This window comes from Cylas formicarius, unplaced genomic scaffold (assembly GCF_029955315.1).
Source record: "Cylas formicarius isolate icCylForm1 unplaced genomic scaffold, icCylForm1.1 PGA_scaffold_10__41_contigs__length_53128322, whole genome shotgun sequence".
Taxonomy (NCBI): domain Eukaryota; kingdom Metazoa; phylum Arthropoda; class Insecta; order Coleoptera; family Brentidae; genus Cylas; species Cylas formicarius.
The window spans coordinates 8318324-8345392 of record NW_026844214.1 but is presented as its reverse complement, the minus strand read 5'-3'; the positions used below and the strand labels follow the sequence as shown (position 1 = coordinate 8345392).

General features: G+C 32.2%; 2 protein-coding genes across 5 annotated transcripts in view; one reads left to right on the top strand and one right to left on the bottom strand.

The window, feature by feature from the left end:
- LOC132708125 (metastasis-associated protein MTA3) overlaps nt 1–25245 on the bottom strand; it is a 31537-nt gene extending 6292 nt beyond the window's left edge. The window contains exons 1-4 of one of the 3 annotated variants that reach the window (XM_060680262.1): nt 24743–25245; nt 23879–24040; nt 11667–11782; nt 9052–9716 (exon numbers count right to left, since the gene is read on the bottom strand). In XM_060680262.1, the coding sequence (XP_060536245.1) occupies nt 9052–9716; nt 11667–11782; nt 23879–24040; nt 24743–24770 (971 nt within the window). In that variant the 5' untranslated portion in view covers nt 24771–25245. Of the gene's footprint in view, nt 1–9051; nt 9717–11666; nt 11783–21051; nt 21156–23878; nt 24041–24742 lie in introns of those variants that run through there. The other 2 variants (XM_060680255.1, XM_060680270.1) reach the window with 2 other exon arrangements.
- LOC132708141 (uncharacterized) lies at nt 24332–26435 on the top strand. Of its 2 annotated transcripts, XR_009619843.1 has the most exons (5): nt 24332–24346; nt 24405–24493; nt 25397–25568; nt 25619–25981; nt 26036–26435. XR_009619843.1 is itself a non-coding variant. In XM_060680280.1 (4 exons), the coding sequence occupies exons 1-4, from the start codon at nt 25549–25551 to the stop codon at nt 26066–26068; spliced, it is 348 nt and encodes a 115-aa protein (XP_060536263.1). In that variant the 5' UTR covers nt 25413–25548; the 3' UTR covers nt 26069–26432. The 2 variants fall into 2 exon arrangements, 1 of the variants encoding a protein (XP_060536263.1); XM_060680280.1 differs by lacking the exons at nt 24332–24346; nt 24405–24493 and having other exon boundaries at nt 25413–25568; nt 25619–25738; nt 25807–25981; nt 26036–26432.
- Nucleotides 26436–27069: the final 634 nt, after the last annotated feature.

Sequence of the window (27069 nt, the reverse complement as noted above, 5' to 3'; positions counted from 1 at the left end):
ATCTCGCCCATCTTTTCGTCCAATCATATAAAAACACGGAACTCTAATCAAACACGTTCCAATTAATAAATTAATAAAATTAATAAATTCCGTTTATCACTAAAACCTGAATTATTTATTTGTTTCTCATAAATTTAGGAGATTTTATTTGAATCGTATATATCTCGATGCCACAATACTTGTGTCTGCGTTTCAATGAGTTAGTATTTAAACATGTTTTAACAAAGTTAGGTTTTGTCGATTTATTTTACTATCGCCTGCATTTCTAAATAATAAATTTAAATGCAGTTCATAATTTCATGCGTTTGGCGAAACCGCTCGATAAAAGTTGGGCGACAATATAACAATTAGTAAAAGCGTCATCATGTGGCACCTCAAGGCCGCAATATATGTATAAATCAATGGAATAACACCAATCGAATCTTTTTTAGATATAGAGTCATAAAAAGAAGTTAATGGTGGCAGCCAAAAGACAAAACGCCGCATGGTAAATTGGCAGCGTTTAGTTTTTTGGGCTACTTGGTCCGGATAACTTGAAATTTAAAAGGTCTTAAACCAGCAACTATACCAAATTTAATGATGCTCTTATCTCTTATGGTTTCAAATTAAAACTTAAATTACTATACATCAAATTATCCTATCGTATTTCAGTATTGAATTAGGCCGTTTGTATGAGCCTGTAAGCCGATTTCCAGGCCTTCCGCAGCGACCTGGTGATTTATTACGGTATATGAAACTGTGACTACCCTTTATTATGCGTTTTTTCAATCTTATTATTTTCTTGTTACCTTTTTTGAAGTGCAGAAACACAAATTCGGAAATTTCGAAAAAATTGATGTGTGATAATTTACTAAAAATAAGGCCACATTCAGTGCTATATTTAGTACTAATCACTGATTCGAATGATTATTATACGAATAATACTCTGTCTAATATTTCATATTTTCTGTATTTCCTAGAGTTGCACTTTTTGCAAAAATGTTAGAAGTTTCGAATGCGTTAAAACAAAACTAATAAACATATAAACCGTTAAAGAAACAAGAATGTAAAATTGAGTGAATTTAAAAAAATATCACTGAATCACTGACCATTTTCTATGTGTGTAAGTTTGTGGAAAATCATTATAAGTAACATTTTTACGATGGGTAAACCGTAAAGGAATTCTGTCTACAGTATGAAGAAATTTCTAACAATTCCACGAAAAATTACAAAGAATTCTGAATTAAGCGAAGAACTCCAAAGAATTCTACAAAAATTGAATACAATTGAATATAATTGTAATACGGTGTACACTCTTATCTTGTATTTATCATTCTAATATATTAATAAGTTTAACTGATGATGCTTTTTACAAAACTTCTGGATTCCTCAGAGCTTGACTGAAAACAGTTTTCAGTCAAGCTCTGAAGAAGCCAACAGGATGATTGACGAAACGTCAGCAATTTCGACTCAGCAAAAACCGACGCAGGAAGAATCCAGAAGTTTTGTAAAAAGCATTACAGTAGCCTGTGGAAGTTTCTTTGAAAAATTAACAAGCCTTTAAACACACCCACAACTCGCGAAAAAGTCTCCTAGGAAATAAAACCGGTCATTTTCTAACAAATCATTTCTATAAACATCTATACAAGTCGACGTTCAACAAATTAGGAAAAATTGGTATGATGACAAAAAAATATTGAGGCCATCTCTTAAAAAATTTTCCTTCATCCGTTAGATTTTAAAATAAAATATTAAGTTTTATAGAAAATTGTAAAAAAAATGTAAAAAAAAAAATATCAACAGAACAGAAAAGTGGTTTGAATTCACTTAATTTTTTAAAATATTATTGTTACATATTCAGGATAATTGTATATTATATTATATTATAATCTTTATTTAGCATTATGCTACATAAAAAATACAAAATACAAATTCTAAATATAAAATATAAAATTCCAGATAAACGGAAACCAAAAGCCAAAGACACAGAGTATCACAGTTTTTAATATCATGCGGTAAATTGTTAAAATGGTTTAGGCCTTTATGTAATATAGAGTTTTGTACATGACTAGAATAACATTCTCTTAACATAAAATTACCACAATTCCTTGTGTTGTAAGAATGAATGTCTCTGAAATAGGTAACTTTTTCACAAACATAATTGGGAACACACTGCTGTTTAATTTTAAAAATAAATACATAGACATTAAACATTACTTTTTGTTTTACAGACAAGAAATTAAGAACACTCAACATGCTTTGAATTGGCGTATATCTGTTACACTCTAGTATATTTCTCATGGCTCTATTTTGAACAATCTGCAATTGCTCTAATTTATAATTAGGCAACTTGAACAAAAGTGTGGAACAAAATTCTAAATGGGGAGCAACTAGGCTGTTATACAATAAGATTTTGGTGTCAATTGACAAATTTTTCCCCATTCTAGATATAAAATTAATCTTTTTAGGAAATTTATTCATTATGAAATCGGCATGTGTATGAAACGTCAAATTTGAGTCAAATATAACACCCGCATATTTAGTTTCGTTTTCATGAATTAATTTTTTGTTGTTAATATAAATGTTTACGTCGAAATTTAATGTACTCAATTTATGTCGTTTACCAAAAATACAAAATTTTGACTTGTCCGTGTTTATACAAAGGTTATTATTGCACAGTCATTCAAAAGCTTTCTTCAGATCGGCATTCATTTTTCTTTGCATTTCATCCACATTTTCACCCACAATAAAAATCATAGTGTCATCCGCAAATAATACCGCTTTTGTATCATCTAAAATATTTACAATATCGTTTATGTATATAAGAAACAACAATGGTCCCAAAATTGTCCAACGAGGAACACAATGTTCTACAGTTATGCAATCAGATATGCAATTTTTATATTTCGTTTTTTGTACCGTATCTGTTAAATACGCTGTTCCCTGAATACCCATTTTGTACAATTTTCTTAACAGTCTAGTTCTACTTATTGTTTCGAAAGCACGCTAAAAATCCAAAAATACAGCCAACACAAATTTACCATCCTCCAAGGCCCTCAAGAAATCATCGCAGACACTAACGACGACAGATTCGCATGAATGTTTGGAGCGAAAGCCCGACTGTTTAGGCACTAAAATATTGTTTACGTCACAATAGCTTTGCAGCTGCTGTTTCACCACAACCTCAAGAACCTTCTCATAAACTGGAACGGTATTAATTGGTCTAAACTCTTGACACCATTGATGTATTCCATGCCTCCGGAAAAATTCCACTCGTAAGGGAGGTGTTCACAATGTCCAACAATCGATTTCCAACAACTGCACAGGCATCAATCAACACACTCTTTGAGATACCACACTCATCACCAGTCACATTTTTTAATTCTATTATTATTTTTTTTAGGTCCTGCATAGTTATGGTATTAAACTGATTTATTTCTCCAGTCAAAATATTTTGAACACTGTCTATAAAATACCTATTAAATTCATTAGCTATGTCTTGCTTAAGTGAAACAATTCGCTGGCCAAACTGCAACTCATCGGGAAGTATACCTTTTTTATTTGGAAGTAGCCTTTTTACATATTTCCACATTTCTTTAGAGTTTGTTTTATTTCTATCAATAATATCTTTGAAATATCTGGCTTTTTCTAATTTAATGCAGCTTACAATGCGATTTCTCTCTTTTTTGTATGCACGCCATGTATCATCATTTTGTTCAAGTACCGCTCTTTTATACAACCAGTCTCTTTGATACATCATTTCTTTTATCACAGGGGTTATCCACTTTTTGTTTTGAAATTTATGTTGAACATACAATTTTACTTTCGGACACATTTGGTTTATTATATTAGATATACTATCTACAAAGGTACCAGCCAATATGTTTACATCTGTAATACTATTATTCCAGGATGTTTCAAGAAGCGATTGCCGCGGTAGGTCACTATTGTAATTTTTCATGCATCTGTAATTTACTTCCAATAGGACGTAGTTGCTTGTATTTTCTATTTCTATTGACAGTATGTTATGATCGCTAATTCTTGGTGTTAGATGTATTTTATGTTCCACTTTTGTCTGTAATTCGAGTGGGTGACTTAACAGTTTGGTAGTATCCATTTCTGCGTACAATACTCAATAACTTTCCACCATAAAACGTATTTTTTAGCAAATCACAATTAAAATCTCCCATGATAATGTTTGTTCCCGTGAAATCGCTCAGTTCATCCAAATAATTTGAAAAATAGTCCAAAAATTTAGCATTTTCCACTGTGGAGGATGATATAGAACACTACATAGATATTTTGACCTAAATAGCACTATCTCCACAGACAACATCCATACATAATTCTGTACACAAGATACATTCTTTAATTTGTACTTTACATCATACCTTATCAATGCCATCACTCCTCCAGTTCTTCTATTATTGGTAACGCACTGTTCCAGCTTGTATCCATCAATACACAACTCACTGTAATAAATATCCTCAGATACATGAGTTTCAGACAAAAACACTGCTTTTGGTTTCCAGTCATTAATGAGAACCATTATATTGTCCTTATTGTTCAGATATCCCTGACAAACTACTCCAGAACTTAAGCCGATATTAGTGTCTAATTGCTATTTCACAAATTTATTACGTTGGACTTGTTCAATGCGCTTATATGTCATGCAGTTGTTTATATCCCATGCTGTATGTTCAACATTTAATTTCAAACCATATTTGTTATTGACTGCTACACAATTTGGACACTAAAATTCATTACTAGTGCAGTCTTTTATGTCATGTTCACCACTGCATTTTGGACATAGTTTTTTATCCTTACACTCTTTAGCCAAATGACCATATTTACAGCATTTAAAGCATCTAACAATTCCATAATCAATGTAAATTGGACAACGATTCCAGCCAATATTAATTATTTCTTGTTCTGTGTGTTAAGGTTTCGTACGTATCTAAGTTTACTTCAAAAATAATATTAAATCTTCCCTTAGCAACCTTCGTTCTTCTAAGGATTTTTATGCCATTTTTATTACAATTATTCTGTTTTGAAATTTTTGTTACTATTTCCTCATCATTGCTATCTACTTCAGACTCAATAACTCAAACAACTTTAATGCGATGATTACGTATTTTTGGTCTGTCCACTTCATAGTCATGTCCCAATTTATTTTGAATTTCCGACTGTACGTATACTATACCCTTTTCATTTCCACAACTTAGTATTAATCCACCATTTTTAGTAGAACGACCCATTTCCAAACTCACTCCATATTCGTGGACAATTTTTGAATTCTTCGCAAAAATTCTAGACATGTTTCATACGTTATAATCCCATGTACCTGTGTTTACCGTCTCTGATATATTTCGTATATTTGTGTGATTTCCTTCCACTTTAGTGATCTGTGTTGAAATTTTAAAAATAAATATAAAGATTGATTGACTGTTATTTTAAAAACAAATATAAAGATTAAAACAAGGGACCAAACAAGCGGTGTACATCTAAAAATTTGAGTTTTGAGAAATTACCATTAGTTAAATTATCTTTAAATGATAAACAAATTAATCTAAAAAAAGTCCAACATTATTTGTAGATTTCGTCCAAAGGTGTGACGTTTGATTGCACGTTAAACAAATTTGAAAACTATCAGTTGGTAACCTCGATAATCATTAATAACACTTATGCTGTCAAAGTATAAGTATTATAAAATTAAAGGAACTGGATTGGTGATATGTTTCATTTGGATTTTTTCGAGTATTCATTCAACTAATGATTCACGAATGAAAAAAATTTGTCGAATTCGACAAACACACAAAAGGTTATAAGATATAAGGAAGATCAGCTCATAAAAAACATTTTCTTTGATTTTTTTTTCAATTAAGAATAATCGAGATTCTGAATTGAACTTATCGAAAAAGAAAAAAATTAAAAAACGTTTTAAAAATATTATTTTTACGTTCGTATTCAACCAAAAACTGTTGCCTTTAATGTTCATTTTTAAACCTTTATGCGATGCAATGCTTCGAAATAATATTGTGAAAAATAATATATCTACCTCACATCACCTAACTTCCTTATTTCAAATAAAACACCCTGTATTATATTTCATTTTTGAACTTCCGACAAAGAGAGAGATTATACACGATATCCACAATCCAAAAAAAATTCGTTTTTTTAAATACGCCAGCCTGTATATTATTGCATGGTGTAATACAAAATTTAATACTATATCGATTTGCTATGAGTCACTTTCCCACGTCAGTTTCGTTTCCCACGAATCCGAGCCACTTCGGACATTTCCGGGATTTTACCACGCTTTGAATTTTGACATTTGTCAATTCTGACGGTGATGTCAGTGAATGTATTCGTGTTGTTTTGCGAAAATGTACCCAAAACCTAACGGTCGTAGAAAAAGTATAGTATGTAACACGTTCGGTAAACTTTTTAACTCGCTCGTTTATTAAAAACTCGCTCGGCTGCGCTCCGCTCGTGTCAAATAAACTCGTAAGTAATATACTATTAATTGAAAACATTTTTTGTTAAAATACTTAATAAATTCTGGTATTATTCGCACAATGCCCTTGTGAAGCTGGATTTAAATTAGTAAATGCATCGTCAACATAATTCAATAATTCATTTCTATTTGATACAGGCCTACTTCTTTTATACACCCGAGGAATAGAAAATTCTAGGGCTCCAAGTCGGGTGATCTCTTTTAAAGTAAATAAAAGGAAGAACAAACGCTTGCTCAAAATGAACCCTAACTAGATAGAACTTTAGTGTTTGATTGATGGAAACGTTGAAAATACGTATAGGAGAAAACTTAGTTAATCAATGTGGGTTTAGATTGTGCATCACGTCATTTTTAATTCCTGATAATCGTTTGTATGGTTAACGGAAACACAAGAGTGTTCTTTCGAAATTGATATTGAAAGATAAAAAAACTTTGTCTACTTCAAATGCACCCTGTATGTTACACCCATTTTTTCTAAAAAACGATTCCCAAGAATTATAAATTGGTTAAAAGGCCCATTGTTTAAAATATTTTTTTAAAAGATGTCCAAGAAATTATTGAGATTCCGTATATTTTCATATATTCAGTAAATGAAATTTTTTCGGAAAACCAAAAATCAAATAACCATTTAAAATAGGAAAGGGTGCTGTGAGAAAGTTGTAGTGAAGTAGTGAGTTACCCTGTATAATGGTAAGATCTACAAAATGTCAGAGAATATGTTTCCAGCAACTAAGATTTTCAATACGTTGCCTAAAAAGTGTAAACATAAAAAGCAGGTTGCGTTTTTTCTCCTTTTTTTGTTTTGTTGCGTATTAATTTTTAGTTGCTTTTTTATGTACCATGTATTTTAGTACCCATTGTGAATTTAGTTTCGTTTTCATTATTTGACGAAATCTTAGGGTTTTTTAAAAATATAAATTGCTAACGAATTCTTATTCAGGAGTACTTAGAACCCAATTAACCAAACAATTTCTATAATGTTTCAATGTTTTTCGTGGTATTTGGAATATCGTTTACGCACCGCTTAATTTTGTACATCGTTGTAAAATCTTTGATTACGATTTGATTTTGATAACTTTTTTGTTGAATAAATCTCTCAAAAACCTAAAGTCAAGGTCAACTGGGACTAATTCTTGATGTCAAATATCGAGAAGATCTATTACGAATTTCTTTAACGAATTCTTATTCGGGACTACATAAAACCTAATTATACTAATTTTCATAAAGTAGGCTTAAGCTGTAGAATGTTTGTTTATGGCTCAATTTTGACAATTGATAATGTTTTGCTGGATAGTATAGCACCGACTAAAGTCATGACTAACTGACACAATTCTTTGAAGCGGAAAATCGACAAATAATTTTAGAGATTTTTTCAAAATGAAAATGAAAACAGACTACCCAAAAGTAACTACACCAATGATTAAAATTTTTAATGTTTTAAAAAAATAAATATTGTAAACCTTGTAAATAACGATTACCTTGTATATGATTTTAAGTTCTTACAAATTTTCATTATACAAATTTCAAAAATAATGATAAAAAAGTATTTTACATTTACTTTTTAGTATCGTCTTAAACAGCAGCATAAATCTTAGTATTCGAAAGATATAATGTAAACAAAATAAAAATATGGCAACCTTGGTTTTATAAAGGAAACAGTATGCCGACGCCAATCAATTTTGATATTTCAGTTATTTTCATTATTAGATGAGAATTAAAAATCCTTTTTAATTGAAAAATTAACGGCGTTGTGAAGTCTGTTTAGTTCATATCAAATCCTCTCTAATCATATTTAATTTCAGTGAAATCTATCTAACGTAAAAGAATTATCAAAATTAAGCCATAAACAAACATTCTACAGGAGTAATGCTTAAGCGAGGCGCCCGCGATATTTCGAGAACCCTGAATTCGAACTTCATGCAAATTAGTATAGTTAGGTTTTATGTAGTCCTGAATAATAATTCGTTGGCACTTTATTCTTAACGAAATCCCTAAACAAACATTCAGTAAAATTAGTATCGTTAGGTTTTATGCAGTCCTGAATAAGAATTCATTGATATTTTATTATTAAAGAAATCCCTAATAGCCCTTTAGACATTTGATACCAAAAATTTAGTCCCAGGTGCCCATGACTTCCTAGTTAATGTAATAAAATAAGATTATAGTGCGTTTTTGAGAGATCAATGTATCCAATAAAAAAAACTGTCAAAATCAAACCTAATCAAAGATTTTACAACGATGTGCGGGGCGCAAACGATATTTCAAACACCCTGTATTGAAACATTATAAAAATGGTTGGATTCTAAGTACCCCTGAATAGGAATCGTTGCCAATTTATTTTTAAAAAAAATCCCCAATAGTACTTCTTCTTTTGTTAAAAAGTCTCAGTTGACCATGACTTCAGGTTGATGGAACAAGAAACATAAGGATTTTCTGCATTTTTCAGAGACCTATCTAACAAAAAAAAATTATCAAAATCGAACCAATAAACAAAGATCTTACAAGGGTGTACAGTTCTTAATAAAATGAATAAAATCTTAAGTCGATGTTCTTACCTGTCCGTCGTCTTCCACATATAATAATACTCGATTATATTCTTCAACGTTTTCCACGGCAAAAAATCCCGACGGATATCTTTGAAGTCTTTTCCGTATTTATCCAGAGCTTCCTCGAACAAGTTGGCTTCCGACGCGCTCCACTCTTCCATTTCGTCTCTACACAACACGGGCCCGCTCGACGGTACCAAAGAACACAACACACTAGCTAAATCGTAGTTATGGCGGTGGAGCGTGTCCATCGCGTGAAACAAAGTTATGTCTCGGCTGGCCGCTGCGGCCGACATGTGCAGCGACGGCTGTTTAACACTCGAACTACAATCCAGCGCCCTGGCAAAAGTGCCCACAGAGCGAGAAACCACTAAAAACTGATCTATTTGTCGGTCACTAAGATTGTGGGTTGGCGTCCATACTAAGGTTTCGAGTTCCGAGAGTTCGCGCCCATCACTTTCACCCTCGCGTAACATTGGTGGCACGTCGCACTGGTAACGACTACCTACACGAATTTCGCCCTTATCCGCGAGTAGAGTCTTTTGAGTCGGATCGAACACCAGGCAGTAGAAGAACATGTCGTCTTTGTTAAGGTACGACGAAAGGGCCTCGGTTTCGTTGAACAACGTGACGGAACATTTACCGCGTATGTGGGTGGCTGGAAGGGTCTCAACCTAAGCGAACAAAAGACAATTACTCGCAATTTTCCAGACAAATTTCTTCTGAGCCACTCAAGGTCGGCAAAGCGTGGCTCGCGAACTAAATGTAGCTCTTTACATTACTGAGTGGTGGGTGGCTCTTCCACAACAAAGCACATGTACAGAAAATTTTGAAAATACAATATAAAAAGATTTCAATTTTCGCATTGTTGATCACTGGCTCTATTATTGACTAACAAGTTTGCCCATAAACCATTTGACAGACGTCTAGCAACGATCTCAGATTATTTAGTAGTGCTTCAGACCAAAATTAGACAAATGATTTTCTCCCAGTAATATAACATAATATTTTTCAAAAAAATATCATTTAAATATAACCAGTCAGCATTTCACAATAATAATAGTCCATTTCAGGATGGATTCTACTACTACTTATTGGGAAAGTAACTCAATAAAAGTCCACCTTTTTATGCATATTCAAATACCTGCTAATTTAACATAAATAATAATCATTTTATAGTCAGGTATAATACAACCAAAAATATAGTGCTTTGACGTTTTAAGTATTTTACAGTACCTTAACCGCAGACCTTTGCAGGACCGTGGTAAAACCGATCCCAACAGACGTTTATTCTAAACTTAAAATTTTTATTTGAAACGTAAATGGACCGTTTTAAATTTGATTAAGCAATGATGTTGCGGGATATTTCCGAATAAGTAGGTGGTATGTATCGTTTTTAACGTTTAATCTAAATTGTAATATATATTACGGAGGTGTTTGACTATGATCCTTGCAATAGGTACGTATTTATGTGCCTGATTCTCGAGCTTTGGCCCCGTTTTCACTGGATAATTCAAAGGGAAAAAAGGGTACCTTAATTTTGTCTACCGAAAACGTCAAAGATTCAGGTGAAAATGTCATGAAAACATGACTGCGGAAATATTTGAGAACTGGTTTGAAAATAAAGGGTTGCCAAAACTATCGCCAAATACTGTTTTGTGTTGGATAATGCCTCGTATCGTTGAGCCCAAATTAGAAAAATTCCAAATACTTCTTCAAATAAAGAAGAAATTAACGAATTTCTGTACGGAAATGATTTATATTTTGAAGAGAGCTATACAAAAAAAACAACTTCTGGAATTCTTAAAAAAAAAAACATTTTAATAAAGACTACAAAATCGATTCTATAGCACAACAAAGGGGACATGAAATCTTGAGATTACCAACCGCGTATCATAGTATATTTAACCCGATTGAGATGATCTGGTTTGAGTTGAAAGCGCATATAAGAAGAAATAACACTGCACCGAAATTTAGTGAGCGTAATTGGGCAATAGGTAGCTAAAATATCATTACAAAGCTGGTCTAACTGTGAAAAACCAATAATAAAAGAAGAAAATATTTATCGAACGATTAGTGGCGGAGTTGATCATTGAACTACGTGACGACAGTAGCGATGGTGATGATTTTTTAAGTGACTGACACTTTATTATTATTACATTTAATATTTTGTATATTAATAATAATGATACTATGTAGAAATGTATTGAAATAGAACATAATAAATTGTTACTTTGTACTAATTTTTTTATGTACATGTTTCAAGAATTGCTCGGCGAAAAAGATTGAAAACATACTTATATCCCGCTTATTAGTGTAAGTAGATAAATTCCTAGGGCGGCCCTGGAATGGTTACGGGTAAGGGTCTGCTCGGCAGGGTGCGGTTTTGAAGTAATAAACAGTGGACAAGATTAATGAAGGGGTCAGTTGTAAAAGCACTATATTTCTGGTGCAAGCATAAATGTAAATTTTAAACCCCCTAACTATGAGGTCAAATAAGTTATTCTTTTGGAGGCGTTCTGCGTGCCGCCAGCAACTAATTGCAGTCAGAAACTTTCATAGGTCTACAAACGACGCACAGCACAAATCCAAATGATTTGTTAATAATAATGTAATTTAAGTACCTGCCGTGACAAAAATAGTTCTCTATGCTTCATTTGATGCCGCTGCTTTGGACTCAACTGGTCGCTACAACGGGAAGAATCAGAAACCGGGCTTCCATTGGATTCATCTAAGGCACCTGAAAGAGACAAATCCTGGATAATTCTGGGAAACGAATAAGCAATAACGTTGCCACTACATTAAAACTACATGATGGGTAACAAATCCTTCTCCCAAATAATCTAAATTAAATTAAATAAATCAAATAAATTGGATTCAAATGAATTTAAAATGGAAAAAACTTAGCCCATATACGAAATTACCAATTACTTATGTAAGCTGTATTTTTTTAATGTTTTAATGTTTATTGCAGTACTTTTTAAATGGAATATTTATTATTTTCAGAAGAAATGTATTTTTTGTCACACTGTAATTTTGTCTATAGACGCTGCTAGAATGTTTTGACAAAATATAAATTACAGAAAATACAGGATTCCTGTATTCGATTTATTTACAACCTTAAACGAAAAGATCGCGTAAGTCATAAACCTCACGATTTAAAATGGTTAAATATATCGAGCCGAGAATTACATTTGGCTTGTTTTCTTTAACACTGGATGCCCCTTGTATTTCCTTCGCCGAGCTTAAAATAAAGGCGGTTTTATTTATTTATATTAATAGTTTACATATTAGCAGCGTCCAGAACGGTCTGGGTCCGGCCCTGTCCAAGACGAAAAAAATTAGAATGTTCGAACGGACACCCTTCGAGAGTCGACTAGAAAGTTCGACACCCATTTCGAAACGACGGTTCAACAGAGAGCAGAAGTAAGAAAAAGGAAAAAGTAGAACGTGATATTTTTCGGAAGATCTTGGCGCGAGAACATAAATAATCGACCGATATAAATAATAGACGTTATATATATATAATTAGTAGTGTGCGCACGCACTTTAATTGTTTTTTTCTACGGATAATATTTTCAGTTCAGTTAAGTTTTACGGGGAGTGATTTATTTAATTTCACCGTCGTGCGTGACGAATCCGAATGATGTTGGTTGATTTAAAAACGTAACAGCAATGCCGAATATTGCACCAAAATTTGTTAGAATAACAGACAGTATAGGTGTATCAATTTTTACGGTCTCTGATAACCCGCAATTGAAACTTCGAAAAAAAGTGGGTAATACTCAAATCTTAATTCAGGAATGACCTCGGATGTAATTTTTTAGAACAAAAACAAGTGCAAGATGGAAAAAATACAATAAGATTTACAAATATAACTACATATTTATAAATAACAAACAGTACGACAGAACGTGCCACAGCAACGCGAAATGAATCCTGCAAACCGTCGATCAATACCTCGTATTAAATAATTCAGATGCCTAAATTAAATTTTGAATTTATCACGAAAATAACTTTAAAATTAATTAATAGCTACTATAATTAATTAGCTTGTCGGCGGTGTCACGTACTTTTGTATTCGCATCCAAGAAAATTTTAATAAAACCATACTAAAATTATAGGGAGTTAAGAGAAGTTATTCGCAGATAAAATATAAAGATTGTTCCAACATGACAGGAAATCATGTCAAAGCCGGTAATTTTCAGTTGCCCAATCATTTCTTGACACATCAAACTAAAAAATACATTAATCGACAAGAAATTTGTGTTGGAACAAAGCTATAAGGAGACTGAAAAAATTGTACTCAATTTTAAAATTAGTTTGGATGGGGTGCGGGAGTTACAGTAACTGACAACTAGATTCACACTGCAACTTTATCCTTTTTAAAGATTTGCTTTAAAGTGTCACACCAGGGTAGTGACTGTGACGTAGTGTTCCGACTGGTCGATTGACCATGGTCAATTGATGACCACTTCTCAATTGACCGGTCAATTGTAGAGTGTTATCAATCTATTTTAATAGTATATTTTGCAACAAGTGCCGTAAACGGCATTTGACTCACGAGTTTATTTGACACGAGCGGAGCGAGTTTTTAATAAACGAGTGAGTTAAAAAGTTTACCGAACGTGTTGCATACTATACTTTTTCTTCTTTAGTTTTTGGGTACATTTTCGCAAAACACGAATACATTCACTGACATGACCGTCAGAATTGACAAACGTCAAAATTCAAAGCGTGGGAAATATCTCCGAAAGCATCCGATTGCTCCCAAATACGTGCGGTAAAATCCCGGAAATGTCCGAAGTGGCTCGAATTCATGGGAAACGAAATTGACGTGGTAAAGTGACGCTTCCCGCACGCTAGATCGGTGGGTAATTAGGTATTTTACAGACGGGAGTAGAAAAAAAAGTTTACCGAACGTGTTGCATACTATACTTTTTCTACGACCGTCCGTTTTTGGGTACATTTTCGCAAAACAACACAAATATATTCACAGACATGATCATCAGAATTGACAAACGTTAAAATTCAAAGCGTGGGAAATATCTCCGAAAACATCCGATTGCTCCCAAATCCGTGCGGTAAAATCCCGGAAATGTACGAAGTGGCTCGGATTCGTGGGAAACTAAACTGACGTGGCAAAGTGATGCTTCCCGCACGCTAGATCGGTGTGTAATTAGGTATTTTACAGGCGGGAGTAGAAAAAATAAATTATTATGCGTTTGTGATATTTACCTATAACCCTCTTCAAGGAATATCCGAATTCGATACTTATTCGGGGAATCCCCAAAAATAAATAAATAAATAAATATAAATTTCATGGTATTTCTAAAATTATTTCGGTCAATTGACCAGTCAATAGACTGGTCCACAACCTTACTGTGAGGTAAGCTAATGTTAATCCTGAATGCAAATTTGTATGAATTTTAACAATATCCAGGAGAAACCCAATAAGAGATTAACAAAACGTTAATAAATACGTATCTAACAGTACCCAGTTATCTTGCCCCTTTTTCTGTGATAGGACGTGTTTTAGAGGTGCCGGTAATATTCTCGCCAATCAACGTTAAATTTTTGCTAACGTCACTGAGTCCAGCTTACCTTGTTGAATTGGTCACATGTGAAAACTGAAGTTAGTAGGGTGATCATAACAATTTATCTCACACATTTTTGCGTTTTGAAAAGGTTAAACAAAATGGTTCCGTATCGTAGTGAAGTCGTAGTAACTTGAAAAAACTAGAGATTAAACAGTTACTTCGTTATTTTAAATGGGGCGCCCGCATTTATTGTGTTTTTGTACACTAAGTATCACAAAGTTCAGCCATTGGTGCTATTTAAAGATTTAATTAAAAAACTATCAGGAATGATTGGTACGTTGCTTTAAAATTAAAATTTAAATTGTAAAATTTAAAAATATTAAAATTAATTTCGCTTAAAATGTAATATTTTTTTGAAAGCGATCTTATTTTCCGCTAAGAATGAGATCAGTTTTCCATTATCTCCCCTAAACCTAAACCAACATGTTTTCTCGATTCTGACTAATGTTTTGACCGAGTGTTTTTTCAAAACACGGACGTAACCAAAATATTCGTCGGAAACCTCTTTGAACAACCGATTCTGCATTCACAATTTTGCCGAGGCGCAGTTTAAATGAATAGGTGTTAAGTTTGCAGATGCAGATCTTTATGAATTTTATTAAAAACATGACGAGTCCTGTTATACACAGTTATTTTTTGTAGACCTAGGCTATATATAATAAGATCCATCAAATTATCAATGCGAAAATCAAATCAAAAGGTAAGTATAGAAATCCAAACATCAAACAGTGTATGTCTACCCTTTGCACTAACAGCGTTAATTTATTTTCCATTCGCTAATGGAAAAACAAGAGCGACGGATATACACCGAATCACCATCCGGCGGAATCTTCCATCCCCGCTTCCACCGTTGTCTCGCATTCTTACATATTCTATTGATCTGATGGTGGGTGGAACCGGGGTCGAGGTGGTGGCAGACCAGGGGGGAGATGACGGGACGCGAGGGCAGCGGTTCATTAGCAAGGGGCGGTCGGTCGGCGGCAACACACCATGCACCCACAGTCCAAATATGACCGTTTTCAGCAGTCCGCCGAAATTCCGGATGTTTTGGCGGCAGCACTGACCAACAGTTACAACAACATGGAAACGCTGATTGGGTTCGAACGAGAAAAATAAGCAACAAATCCGGCGAATTATTACTAAAAAAAAAAAACGGCCAAATCCGCAGACGATTGGAAGTTATTGTTAATGTTATTGATTAATATTAATTGATACGCTGTCAAATAACGTCAAAACTTCACACACAACAATTCTTAATAATTATAGTGCATCTGCCAAGCGAAAATGCTGGAAATTGTTTTCGAGTTTCTGAAATCGCCACCAGAGGCGTAACTGTTATTCTACATTTTTAATTTAAAACAAACATTTCTAATATTGCTCATGATTAAAGTGTGTACTAGTCGTTTGCCCCATCTCTGCGAGGAAAGTAGTGAGGGCTGTTCGATTATTCTTTTAAATAAATGTCCGTATCGCCAAAAAACGCATCTTCATAAATTTGGAGTGGTTAAAAAGGGCTTTTCCTAAACTATCAATCGAAGCATGAGTGACGCGATTCTTTGCCGCCGGGTGGTGTTTTCTGACGCAATCGTCAAAAAAATATTTTTCTGGAAAAATAATAAATGCGACGATATGACTTTTTGTCATTAGATAGGAAAATAAGCGCCTAACAACCAGGCGAATAAATAATAAATGAAAAGTTGGATTTTGGGAACAATTTACCCCGTAGCTGCCATTAGTACTTTTGCTTGGCCGTTATCAAATACTTAGTATCACCATTTATTTTTTCACTAAAAATTAGTTTTAATCACTAACTTGGTCACTAATCAATTGTTGGCGACTATTAACGTGTTTAAGTAGTAAAGTGTAAAAGACCATTTAAAAAATGAATACATCTCTTTTGGCATAAATAATTCGTTTCTAATTATCAAGATTGCTATGAAAACAAGTATGGTTTCTATCTAACCAAACGCTACGCATCTTTCAGATTAATTGATGCTTAAAGAATATCTACCTCCACCACTTTTCTTACAGATATAAAGTAAACGGCATTAAACCAAACAGACTTCAATTTGTCTCAGCTTTAAAATAGTACGCACTTTAACTGCGGTTAACACTAGAAATTTCTCTAGAAACCGACTTTCAAAATTGAAGATAGCAATTACGAACCCAGGGGGCCACTTCAGAAACTCGGAAATAATTTTCGGCATCTTTTTTTGGTAGATTTACTTAAAAAATAAAATCAAATTTCTAGGAAAATGCGCGTTCCCAATACCGTACCTGGTCGCCCTTACTGGGACATCCGGTATATAAAAAGATACGGATATCTCAAATTTATAAGAAAAAATTGAAAACAATTATCTTCTCCGCGTCCAAGACTTGATGTGATTTGCAGGGCACTTGCCAGAATATAAATTTCACAGAATGTAGATTAAACACATATTACAAAAAAACTAAAATGGTTTTCAATTTTTTATAAAAGCCTGGTATATTCGAAAATAAGAAAGATATCAAAATTCGCCAGAATTTGTTCTTCTAATACACCGCGCGGATAAAAATGTTTAATCGTTTTGGTTTTTCTAATTAACATTCCTCCGATACTTTTCAATATAACTCTTAACTCCTTTCGACGATTTCTTTTCAAATTAACCTTATAATTCATAATAATAATAACAATAAGCGTTATTTACTTGTAAACAAATTAACTTTGTTAAGAAGATAAACGAAAACTGTATACACATTTGAGAATAATTAAGAGACCTGATTAAAAATTAATTAATTAATTAAATTATTTTTTGTTTTTTTTTTTTGAGTACGTACGTAAACTGAACAAAATTAATTTAATATTACGTTAAATAATATTAAATTATTATGCATAAGGCGAAATAGATCCAAGTAACGTGCGTTAACTAGCAGGCAGTTGTTTAAATTCTTGTTGTGTCTTTTTTATATTGGCCACGCTCTCATTTACACCATAAATATTCATCTCGACGATTTTACACATTGCTTATAGCTACATATAGTTGGTTTATTAAACTTCGAGGAATGACAAAATATCTTAATTTTTGGGTTCTAAGTTTCATGTGCAATTTTTTCAACATTTATATAGTTCTTTCAAATCAAGTATTAAATATTAATTAATTATAATTATAAACAATTTTAATACGAACGTCGTCCATATGATATTTAATAAAAAGTCTCTAAAATGTGTCATTGTGTTAGGTGACGGTCCTCAACCATATTACTGTAATCATTACAGGCTGTAACTAAGGTGAAATTATTACACATTTTCCGCCACTATTTGCCAAAGCCAAAGTGAAAACTGTTAAACAACACTTACATCTTGTTGAAAATATAATGAACTCTGAATATATTATGATGAAATACTACCCAAAAATAGTTGATTTTGGCTTCAAAAGTGTTGAAATGAGTAGGTATATTAATTCCTCGTGTCATTCGTAGAATATTTTGAACGTAGACACGTGTGCTATCAAAGCAGATACCGCATCAATATGCCCGCAACATAATCGAGAAAATTTTATTGGCAAAATATTTGTGATGTTCCTTTCGCTAATTATCGAAGGTTCAATATTGGCGTCTTCATTTTCCAAACTTTAACTAAAGCGAATTGCTTTTTAACAGTTTTAAACACGCGTAATACTAATATGTTTTCTAATTATTTACAATTTCCGGAAAATTTCCGTAAAATGACTAATGTTTGGAGTCTGGCGCGGAATATTTCTAATAAGCACTGCTATTATAACCATTACATAAAATTACAAAACATAGGTAACCATTATATAAAATTACAAAACATAGGTAATTAACAATTCGAACCTTCGAATCTCCTAACAAGATAGTTATCAAGCCAAGTTTCGCGCCCATCAAAAATCAATCTTAATTAATCAAATTTGGGTAAAATTCCGATTATACGATATGGTACCATTAAATAATAACAAAAGAAATAATTTTTTTATAAGTTGTTGAGAATTGTGTATTTTCCAATGGAACAAAATAAATCAAAAATGCAAGACAAAAATTAGTACACTTTAAAAAATTATGAACGATGAAATGATGAAACGTCGGGATTACAAAAATTTCGACATTATCATATATATAGTTTTCAAATAAAATTTTAAATAACCAAAAAACCAAGTAGAACGATTTTTTTTTTCGAATGTCGTGTGAAATAAACTCCCAATTTTTTAAATTTCCAAATGTTTTGTTAGCTCTGCAAATGTTTAAAACCGCAAATGAAAGATGTGTATATTGAATTAAGCAGTCAACGAGGAAAAAGTAATGATTTTTTTTAAAGGTGTCTTCCAATTGTGACTGTCAAAGAAGATTTAACCTTTTGCAGTTTCACTATGCGAAATCGCGCGAAATCCCTCGAAATCATACGAAATTCGACGAAACCAGGCGAAATCTAAGAAATCACGCGAAATCATTGCCGAATTCAGCAAAATCTCTAAAGAAATTAGGTGAAATGCGCCAGCCATTAGCGAGATATCGGGTCATAAAATAATGACGATCTCGGAATTGAGGAAGTAAGTAGTGAAAAATTAATAGAGGAAAACCTTGGTAATCTATTATATAAAATTTGCACTAAGAAATAAGAATTAATTTGACAAATCAAAAATATTATGGTTTTCAAATGTACAAATTATTCATTCTCTTTCCGTTTTGTCTCGTTCAAGTATCTTCATAACCATTAAAGATACATACTAATAACTTGGCTATTGTTGAAATAAATTTTCAGAAGAAATTGAAAGCGCAATCCATATTTGGTTGTTTCTACAACTGCAGTTTCTATTGACATTAAGAAGATGCCTGAATGTTACAAATATCCTTTTAATTTGTATTATTATTACTTAATTTGTTTCATTTACTACCATACTAACTTTTTATTCAGTAAAACGTTGTATATTTTTTTATTATAATCGTAATGGGATTAAAACTTTTAAGCACTAATTTTGAAACAGAAAATTAGCAAAACATAACGGTACAGTATTTTAACAATGAAAAAACATTTATGGCTACCATTTCGAAAACTACAATTTTGTGAAAGTTGCAAATTTTTATATTTATTTACTTATTTATTGATCACAATGTCTTTATTTATTTTCAAAATATCAATATAGACCACTCAATAAATCAACCCGAAATATAAAACCAAGGTTTTAGTTAGTTAGACTTGCAAACCACTTTGACATAAAATTCAAAATTTCCCACAAACGATCAGATTTAGGTATTATATATATAAAATATGCCATGTGCCGAGTAATTCAAAAATCCCTATATATAGAGTTCCGCTTCAAATAAGGAAGTTGATAGTCATTCACGGAAATACAAACTCCTTGTAAATGGAGAACTACAATATTTTACTTATGTAATTGGCATAATTTATTTCATAAATGATGGTAAAACAAATACTGCATTTTCTTTTACAAATTTCATCCAGCAGGCAGTTTTTGGTAATTTACCTGCATTGCTAAAGCTTTAAAAATAGGAAACAAATTGGAGTGGTTTTTAATGTCTTTACCACTTTGTGAGACTTTTTCAATTTTCAATAAATGTAATTTTTTTAAAACCTAAACTTCTTCATAAGCTATAAGTCAGCTAAAATTGGAATCACCATACCAAAACGAAATTGGCTTTCTTTTGGCATACTAAGAAAACGCAAGTTTTGCAAACAAGATCATTTCATGTTCATTATAGTGGGAGTTGATTGTTAAAGACCCTATACCAGCTCTTTTTATGGCGTTAAAGTTGAAATACAGTTCAAATTATCTCTCTCTCTCTCTCCTCTGGTAGAAACAATTCAGCGAAATGGGACAAAATGAAATTCCTGCGCAAAAAGTCTAATTTTAGGCAAAGCCACTAAAAAATGCAATCTTTTAAAAATGCCAAACCAAAAATTTTACTCAAATTTAAAAGAATTTAAAATGAAATTACCTTTTCCGTTATATCTGGACGATCTATTTTCACATATCATAATTCGTAGTTTAAGAATAATTCCAATGTTTCCTGTATAAAATTCGTAAAATTGCATTTTGATAAAAATGATGTTTAACCGTAATAATAGCGATAGCTTCTTCCCCAGTCCTGCTCCCACCACAGATTTTAATTTGTGAGTCTTAGTAGCTTATGATACCTCATTAAAATTATTTAACTGAGCAATCATGTGAAATGGCGCGAAATCATGCGAAACCGTGTGGAAATCACTGATTCGCGTGTCATAATTTCCACCATTTTGTATATAATCAGATTATTATAGATTACGGTGATATTAATAAATATAATACTATTTCTCCACTAGTACTGTGTGTTAGTTTTTATAAATAAATTCAAATATACGATATTTCTTTCAAGATGATTCACAAATGTTAAACGACTGTCTTTTTTGACTAACCTTGTATAATAATAATGGAGATTATAAACAGATTTCCGTATCCGTAAACGAAATTTCAACTGTAATTTTAACGGAGTTTCAGCGCAATAGGCGTCAGAACAGAATTCAAACGTTTGTTTATTTATTTAGATGCTAAACCGCGCCAAAGTCTTAAAAAATAAATATTGGCGGTACATTTCTAGGTGGGGCTATTAAGCCTGATAGTTATTACTAGTCCGGAAGTTGTATTCTACGCGTTTATTATTTAGGAATCTAACGACGACTTCTGGTGTCGTCAGTTACGTGTACTATCGATTCAATACCATTATTTATTTATAACGGTTTATTATGGTAAACTAATGCAGTAATGACGTCAATATTGTGCATAGATAAAAAATAATGTATATTTACTAATCGCTACTAATTTACTTCATAAAACGCGTGGATTATGACGTAACTTCAAAAGAATACCAATATCAAATATCAAAAACTCGATTTTTTATATTTTAATTACACTTGTAATTGGAATTCTTTATTATTGGATCTAAAGACAGTACGGGACAATAAACGGCTGCAAATACTAGAGATACTATCATTCAAGGTCACATGGGTTGCCATTTCCTGGACGAGTGAATGAGGCCACGTAAGACAACAAACCATATTTACAAAGGTATGAGGGACATCGATATTATCATTAATAATACGATAAGAACATTTAGCCTAAATATGAGAGCGAATTTGGCATCTGCTTTTAGCCACTGAAAAGCCACTCTTTGAGCTTTAACCTGAATTAAACTAAACCAATATTTTCCGGCGGTGAATGTCACAAGTTGGAGACTACACTGTCTAGAGTAGTCCAGTCCCTATTGACATAAAAAAATATTTGTTTATGTATGATAGAGAACGGGGAACAGACTTGGACGCTTGTTGATTTCATGGACGTCTGGAATGACGCAAAACGCATGCATTTTTTTAATTTAAAACGTATATAGAAAAACCGTTGATTATCACATATACAATGCGACATATAGTCAAAATCAATATATCGATTATGTATTAATTTTGTAATCTAAACAACTGAGTACGATTAAAATAAAAATGAAATGAAAATGAAAAAATCGATTTTTGGTTCAGAACTGTTTAAACGCGATTAGCGATGTATAATGCGTCCATTTTGATGGTTCATTTTCGCGATTTCGACTGTAATTGCATTCAATCTAGATAAGGTTCTTTTTGTTGTTGTAATAATCACAAATTGTCGCAATCTATTTCCGAGTCACTCTGCGCTTTAGTCCTTGCCATAAAATCCAAAAATTGATGAGGTTTTTCTAATTTGATTACACCATCAGATTCACAATCGTGACAAATAAATGCATCAATTAAATTACTTTCAGATGTGATTTTTTTTTGCAAATAATAAAAATGTTATTCCTACATATCTACGAATTTAAGTTAAGTTCGTTAGATTTTTGTGTCAAGATACCAATCACAAAATAAGTAGGCGTAGTTTTATATTGTTATAAATAGCATTCGCAGCTGCCCCTTGTTAATTTTTCATAAATGGAAAAATCTTTATTTTGTATATATAGAAACGACTGGAACAACTTCAATGCTGTTAATTAGGAACCCAAAAAACCAGGAAAGTTTAAAGTTGCTTTGCAAAATTATTAACTGCGTTACAAAAACGCTAAAAAATGTCGGAATTATTAACTACAAAATTAAATTAAATATAAAATTGTTAATATTTGAAAAAAAAAAACGCCCGTTATTGAATAGCACCCATGTTCGTTTATTTGGTATTTAGATTCTTATCAGTATTGACATTTTGTCAATAGTTTACGTTTTATGCTCCAAGATCAAATATATACACTATTTTTCGATTTAAATTGTTTATAAAAAAATGCATTCTCGTGATGGTAAATTCACACCTCATTTAGATTGAGCAATGAAATTTATTTTGTTTTAGGGACTTATCCACCCCATTCCACTTTCGACAATATTGCACGTTATTTTTCTTATCTTTAAAGATAGCTGTTTTCATTTTTAGAGTACTACCCCTTTTATCTTTAGTCCCTTATGTTAGAAAGATGCTAATAACTGTTCCAGTGCTAAGATTACGGGGCATCGCAAAAAAGAAATTATTTTTTATTACCAAAATCACAAGGCATATGTGAGTAGAATATATAAGCCAAATTTTATGTGATGACATTAATAAAATAATCAACTAACCATAACTTTCAAATCTCGTTTTAGATACATCTAAATCTAAATACAAAACAGGTATAATAACCACTGCATCACCAACTAGAATCCGTCAATCAGTAATATAAAACATCAAAATTTTTTGTTTTTCGGATGCTTTTTTTTAACAGACATTATTTAGAGCAATTGAAAAGCTTCTTATTACCAAAATGTTTTTTTCAAATATCCCCATAGCTGCGCAGTTCGAATGAAAATCAGATCAGATGTGCAAGGTAATAGGGATCATAATTACCTAAACTTCCTCCACAAAAGGAATAGTACCCAATTTAGATGACACAAGCGCCTTGCTTGGGCTCTACCTACGATTTTGCCTCGTCCAGTTTTTGCGTATAATTATAAAAGTACAGCCCCGTCAAAAGAACAAGCATCTCGCAGTTGTCATAGCGACGCGGTCTGATCCGGTACAGTCGTAGCATGATTTCGCGAAACACATACACACGGTTGGCCTTTCCGTGTGACAAGACAGGTACAGTCGCGGGCATATCGATCGCTCCTAATCAAGATATTTGGCCCATTCACATATATAAATATTAACCAATACCGAAATTTTAAGTCTACAAAAAAACACACATTGACGATCACTTACATTGGTGTTTGTCGGCAAGCTGAATCAGCTGTGTCGGCAAATCCCTTCGTCTGTAAAAGCACATCACCTTGGCTTCTACATTTCCCGACGCGGTTTTGTTTAATTCTTCAATACGTCGGATTTGGAACGGCGATGTCGATGACGTTTCAAAGTACACGTAATCTGCAAAACTCAGGTTGCATTACATTACGTTCCGGGTTAATTTTAATTTATTTGTATACCGATCTTTAATATGTCATAAACATTTCATCGACCATTTTAAAAATAGACTGTCTCAATGATACACCAACCAGGTACACCTATTTCTGATTTCCCAAAAATCTAAAATGATTTTCTACAACCTCAAAACAAAAACAAACAGTTTACCGACCATTTCAAGTTCATCATCCCCAATAAAAAAAAATCATTTGTATATGATTTTTAAGTAATACATGCATACCCGCTATAGATAGACGATGCATAAGAATGGTACCTAAACTATATTAAACCAGCAAATTCACACTCCTACTTAATTAAAAAATTGTAGGCGATAGTATGCGACCCGAAATTCAACAAACAAGGAACTACGAGTGGCTCTTGCCTGGGCTTATCTATGTACCTGGTGTCAAATTGAAAGTACGTATTCCAGTTTTAATTAATTTTGCCACTTAATCAGCTCCGTTGTTTATTTTTTAGCCAATTTTATATTCGTAAGCTTATTGCATTTAAAAGGGTTAATAGCACATTAAGAATTATGTTACATGTTACGTAAAGGCAATAGCTATTCCCGAACATAGGTATCTAAACGCTTCATAAACACAATATGACTATTATAGAGGAAGAGCTCTTTTGAGCAAAGCCGGTTAATTATAATCAACTACTCACCTCCGACACGATACATGTTGGCTGTCATTTTTAAGCACTATAAAGTAAATGTTACGTTTTAAAACTATATCGAAGACACACACATTTTTCGAAATAAACACCCGATTTTTTTCACTCTTTTGTCACTTCACCACATACCACCACCAAGCTTCCTGACGCCATTTTCTAAATAAACTCCCCGTTTGCTGCTGGCGGCTGGGAAAAAGAATTCTGAATGAAATATTCATTTTACAGCGCCAAAAGAACTCGTAGCGGTGGGTAGCGTAATTAGCAAGTAACGTTAGAATTTACATTACAGTAAGCCGCAAAAATTTTAATTTTTAAAAAATATTCTCAAAGTCACAAATGAACAAAGTGAATAAAGACAAAACATCAATTTACACAATTACAATTTGGTGGCGTCCTACCAAATTTTATGATAAACTCAAACATAACAACAGGGAAAACTATGATGTTTTTATCCATGAATTTAAACCATGTGTTTGGAATATTATTAATAAACAAACCTTTTTAAAAGTCGATGAAAAATTATTTTTAATTTTTGTCCAATTTCAGAAAATGGTAATAGCGCCACAGAAATTTTTCGTTTTCTTTCATTTAAAATAATTTGTTTATTTTAAAGGCTTCTCCTTTTTTTTTTTTATAAACTACAAGGACTCGAACAAAACTAACCAATCTCGTATGGTATTTGTCTATTCAATGTCAAGACATAGGATCGACATAGACTGGGAACCTTATATTCCTCATAGATCCAACCAAATGAGCTAATCAAAACTAATGTATTTGACTAAATTTGCTCTTGAAATATGGAATATGCGGAAATAAGGTAATATACTTTTGTTCACCTTAGCATTGGCTGCAATTACTATGTTGTAGATCATCTGCAACAATTGTAGAAAATCCTTATAAAGGACCAGCAAAACTTTTCGTTGAAGGGATGGTTAATGCCTACCAACCACCCCTAGCAGGTGTACAAAAACAGTTGAATGAATTGGTGTAAGGCTATCTATCCATAACACTGTATATCAATTTCTTGAATCATCATTAGGGGCCAATATTTTTAGAGAGCAACAGGAAAATTTACTATCAAAAATTCACTTGGAGTATGCGAGTATATTGGATATTCAGGGTTCTCCTGATCTTCAAGATATGTTTAATAAAATGAAAACTTATAACAGTAAGCTGCAAGACATCAAAAAAGATATGAGGATTTTGCATGAACAAGGCGCAAAATTAAGGGTAGAATTTTTAGAATTAGTTTATATTTTGTAGTAATTTTACTTTAAATTTCAGAAGAGAGCAGCAAAACTGCAACTGGACCAATAAAACTCACAAACTATTTTGTATAAAATATGATTTTAGCAACCAACATCAGTATAACAAGAAGGGCCACTTTTTACATTGTGTTTTAGCTGACATGCTCTAATGTAATTATCAATTACATAAACATTAAGATTATTGTAATTTTTAAGAAATATCGAATTTTATTTTATTTATAAAGTTTATAGCGGACATGTAAATTGACCCTATATACAAAAGGCTTTATTACAAGTAATTGCAGATGAAAGTTTCACCTCCCAAATATGATTTTAAAAAATGTCAATGGACAATTGGTTTAAAAAATTGTGGGTATTGCAAAAATTAATCACGAAAATTAAAAGCTATTATAAAACAACTCAATAAAAAATTTGTTTAAAGAACAGTATTTCAATATATGTAAACCAAAAGGGTTCCTAAATATAATGAAATTGCACAGAAATTTCTTTTAAACAATACATAAGTTGATTAATTAGTACATATTGATTTTATGAGGCAGTTCAAACATTCTCATTTTTCTCACTTTTAGTATAGGGATTGTGGATTTTCTTTATACACACACAAGTTGATTATATAAGTGAAAAAAAACAAGTTTGCATAAAATTTGATAATTTAACAATAACAAAAAATAAAATATATTTTTTATTGCATCAAAATTTAAAAATCGAATTTTTACCAAAATAATTAAACCTATTTTGATCGAAAAAATTGCATCATGCCTATCATCAAAAAATTAAAAATACGTGGATTGCATGGTGTCTACTGCCTTTGAACTTGGTCGTTCAAAGTTCAACAGTTAACACTACAAAAAAACAGAGTATATCCGAAATATTTAAAAAATAGACCATTTTAAAACAATTTATTTTATTATAGCCTAATTAATTTATGCCATTATTTTATTTTTTTTTATAAATAGAAACTTATTAAAGGACTTTTTCTGGATAAGGCATTATATTAGCAACCCATAAAACATGTCTGTGCTGACTTAGATTTATAGTAATTATTAAAAT